Source organism: Ananas comosus, linkage group 2 (assembly GCF_001540865.1).
Source record: "Ananas comosus cultivar F153 linkage group 2, ASM154086v1, whole genome shotgun sequence".
NCBI lineage: Eukaryota > Viridiplantae > Streptophyta > Magnoliopsida > Poales > Bromeliaceae > Ananas > Ananas comosus.
The window spans coordinates 12,429,220-12,433,289 of record NC_033622.1 but is presented as its reverse complement, the minus strand read 5'-3'; the positions used below and the strand labels follow the sequence as shown (position 1 = coordinate 12,433,289).

The 4,070-nt window shown below is 34.1% G+C and overlaps 1 protein-coding gene across 1 annotated transcript; it reads right to left on the bottom strand.

Moving 5' to 3' along the window:
• On the bottom strand, positions 3,070-3,773 carry LOC109706450. Its single transcript, XM_020227264.1, has one exon. It carries the CDS (start codon positions 3,569-3,571, stop codon positions 3,275-3,277), a length of 297 nt encoding a protein of 98 aa, XP_020082853.1. The 5' UTR covers positions 3,572-3,773; the 3' UTR covers positions 3,070-3,274.

Below are 4,070 nucleotides of genomic sequence, written 5' to 3'. Positions count from 1 at the left end.
GATTTTCAAAGTGTTTGTGTATATGAATCTTCGTATATTTTTAAAGTTCAATAACAACACTAAAAATTACAACACCACAGTTCCTGAAAATATCTCCTTCGTATGAACAATTATTTCACGCCAATTATTATTTCTTATGAAATATGGTAGCCATTTGCTAACCAAGTATCTTACGGATAAAGGATATTGTTCTCCTTGGCTAGTTTAATATATATATATATATATATATATATATATATATATATATATATTTTGAAGGAATTGATAAACATATTTAACACTCCTGAAGTTAGAAAAAATAAAGTAATTAATGGTACTAGTCCTCTCAATAGTAATATTAAATCTCCAATTAGCATCTACTTTCATTTACTTAGTACGCATAAAATATCATTACCGTGTTAATGGACGATGATCCAACCGTAATGAGCTAAGTTTGGAGGTTTAAGTCTGATCAAAATTAGTGAGCGCTGACGCTAATGAGCCAATGTTCTTATTTTGTCAACAATAATTCCTACTTTATAAATATTGGTTTCAATGCCAATGAATAAAAAGTTGCAGAAGATAGAATACTATTAGAAGTATTCCTATTTTATGGTTTACTATCAACTTCTAAACCTTTAAATTCTTGTGCTTTAGTAAGTGGTAGGTGGAATAGAATTGATCCATGGACTAGAAAATTAATAGTAAATACTATTTTCTTACAATCAATAGTATACTAGTTCAAATACATATATATATATATATATATAGAGAGAGAGAGAGAGAGAGAGAGAGAGAAAGAGTCCGGCTATGGTGTTTGTAAAAGTACCAAGTATTTGGTACTTGTAAATTTTTTACCGTTAGATCTACACCTTTGATCATTTTCAACCATTAGATTATATTATTCAACCAACCACCCACTCAACCCTAAGGAGCCCACATCATTCTAACTACACATCCTTTAATCTAACGGCCAAAATTCTATAAGCACCAATAACTTAGTATTTTTAAAAGCATAGGAGCTTAATTTTATATATATATATATATATATAGTTGTGCTGGTATGCTTATGAAAGCACGGAGGCCTCCATGCTTCCAAGTCGTTTTCGATGTTCGGACTTTCGAATCGACGATCGGCTCCGTTAGACTTGATCTAGAGTATTTGAAGTACCTAGAAAATAAATTTTGCGATTTTTCGATATCATTTGCCTAGTAATCGAAGGGGCTCAAAATCAACAGCTGAAAATAAAAATCTTACAAAATATGATGATATGACATTAAAATTTTAGATCAAAGTTATTGATCTTGTTTTATATGGTATAAATAATTTTCTATCAAAATTTAATGTGATTTGGATATTTCTACACCGTTAAACTTGCAACCAGCTCACAAAAATTGTCAATTTTGTGAGCTTTTGATCGTAAGGTAAATGATGTCGAAAAATTATGAAATTTGATTTCTAGATGTTTCAAATGCTCTAGATAACGTTTAACGGTGTGGATTGTCGATTCGGAAGCTCGTTCATCGAAAACAACTTATGAGTACGAGGGCGATCGTACTCATAATAGTATAGTAGCCGGACTCTATATATATATATATATATAGAGTCCGGCTACTATCCTATTTATAGGATTGGGACCCTTGTCCTATCAAGTCGATTTGAATGATCGGAACTTCAAATTGATAATCGGCACCGTTGAAGTTGATCTACACAATTAAAAATGTTTAGAAATCAAATTTTGTATTATTTAAAAATCATTATCAAGTTCATCTTAAGAGTTGAAAAATGAACGGTCATAAATGAATAATCTTCTTAAAATAGAGGTTAGACTTTCTCAATTCATAATCAGAGTTATCAAACATTATCTAAATAGTATAAAGAATTTTTGTAATCAAAAATTCAAGCAATTTGGATGTTCTACACCGTTAAACAAGCAAACAAGGCTCATATAGACCGTCAACAATTGTCGATTTTACGACACTTTGATCACCATGTAAACCATTTATGCAAATTTATGAATTTATTTCTAGATATTTCAAATACTCTAATCAACTTCATGCGCTCTTCGCACATCGATTCGGAATCGTCGATCATCAAGAACAACTTGAAGTGACACAGTGCTTTATCCTATTAATAGGCATAGTAGCATTAGACTATATATATATATATAATATATATAATATATAATATATATTATAGATATATTAGTCCTGCTACTATATTTTTGAAAGTACCGGGACCTCCGTGCTTGTAAGTTGTTTTCGATGATAGGACATCCGATTTGACGATCGGCTCCGTTTGGTATAATCTACCATATTGGAACTATCTAGAGACCAAATTTTATAATTTTTTGACATCATTTACTAAGCGATCAAAATATCCCAAAAATGACTATTTTATCGGCCGATGCAGCATGTTTTTAAGTTCAAAAGTATAAAAGTATCCAAATTTCATGAAAATTTAATAAAAAATTTTACTTAACATCAATAGCAAGATCAATACTTCTGATTTGAAATTTGAGTCCTTTATTATTATTTTTTATGAGATTTTTATTTTCAGCCGTTCATTTTGAGGCTACTCGCTCACTAGGCAAAGAAGTCAAAAAATTATGAAATTTGGTTTCTAGATAGTTCCAATAACGTAGATCATGTCTAACGGAACCGATCACCGAATCGAACGTCCCATCATCGAAAATAACTTACAAGTACGGAGGTCCCGGTACTTTCGAAAGCATAGGAGCCTAGCGCTCTCTCTCTCTCTCTCTCTCTCTCTATATATATATATATATATATATATATATATATATATGTAAGTTTCAATTTTTATGTATTATAAGATATCTGAAATATATGGAAAGCTCAAAAATCATTGAATTCCAAAGCAAACGAGTATTACTGCAAGCTGTTCTTATGGATAGTTAATATATTGACATGCATGAGGCGAAGGGATTGGACTAGTTAATTCATGGATACAATACTTCAAAAGCGACACCTGCCTGTGTTTATCATCTTCTTTGTTTAAGAGGTTTGTTTCACCACTCAAAATGTTCTATGCTACCATTTAATTAAGAAAATAAAAAAGAGGTTGTCTTACAAGTACACATCTCCATTAGAAAAGTCCTTTTATATTACATGGATTGGAGGGCACACAAAAGAAGAAAAATCATCCTACAAACTAAACATTGTTTTTACTACTTAAAAAGGTGTAAAAACCATACTGCGAACTGATTTATACATATGGAGGAAAAGGACAAAAAAGCAAAGACAGAAAAACCAAAATACTGCAAACTAACTTCTACATCTTCCCTCCAACATCCGAAATCAAGACATCTACGTCCTGTAACTCCTTCGCTTTGCTGATCACGAAGCCCCAGTGCTTCATCGCATGCTCCATCAGGGCCCGAATCTCTGAGTCGGTGTCGATGTAGCCGCTACGGTCCTTGTCGACGTTCTTCATCGCCCGCCATGCCCTCCACCATTTGAAACCGAACCCAGCTTCTTTCAATCCCGCCGCCAACTCCTTCATGCTTATTCGGCTGTCCTTGTTCCGGTCGATGTGCCGGAGCCATTCCCGGAACTCCCCCTCGGTCATGATTTTGGCTGGTTAATGGCAAAGTGGATAACTATTAAGAGTTGATCCAAAGAGCACTGATCACGATCACTTAATGCTCGAGTTCGTGCTCGAAAGCACATGGCAGTGGGTATAAGCTATTTATAAAGGGGTTTAGGGTGGCCGGAAAGTGGGTCTCACCTAGGGATGCCAAGGGAGCCGATCCGGAGGCAGGACCCCTCTTCCACCTTTCGTACTGTTCTTGGAGTCGGGACGGATTCGAAACGGATTTATTTTAATCTTATTTTTGTCCCCACTTACCACTCTATTTGAGGGAATCACGGTGGAAACAGATTTTTGATAGATTAGAAAACTCCCGCTTTCTTTACTTGGTAAATTAGGGAGGATTCAGAGCAAGTTACATTTTTTTTAATTTTTTTTTATTCTCATTTATCGTTTCATTTGGGATCGATCGGGACGGAAGCTCCAGTAACTCGGATCTATTTGCATCCCTAGTCTCACTAGTGCTACAGCCTAGTTT

What these genes read in the sequence shown, in the direction of transcription:
- LOC109706450 (XM_020227264.1), bottom strand. Translation starts at nt 3,571, where the DNA reads ATGACCGAGGGGGAGTTCCGGGAATGGCTCCGGCACATCGACCGGAAC.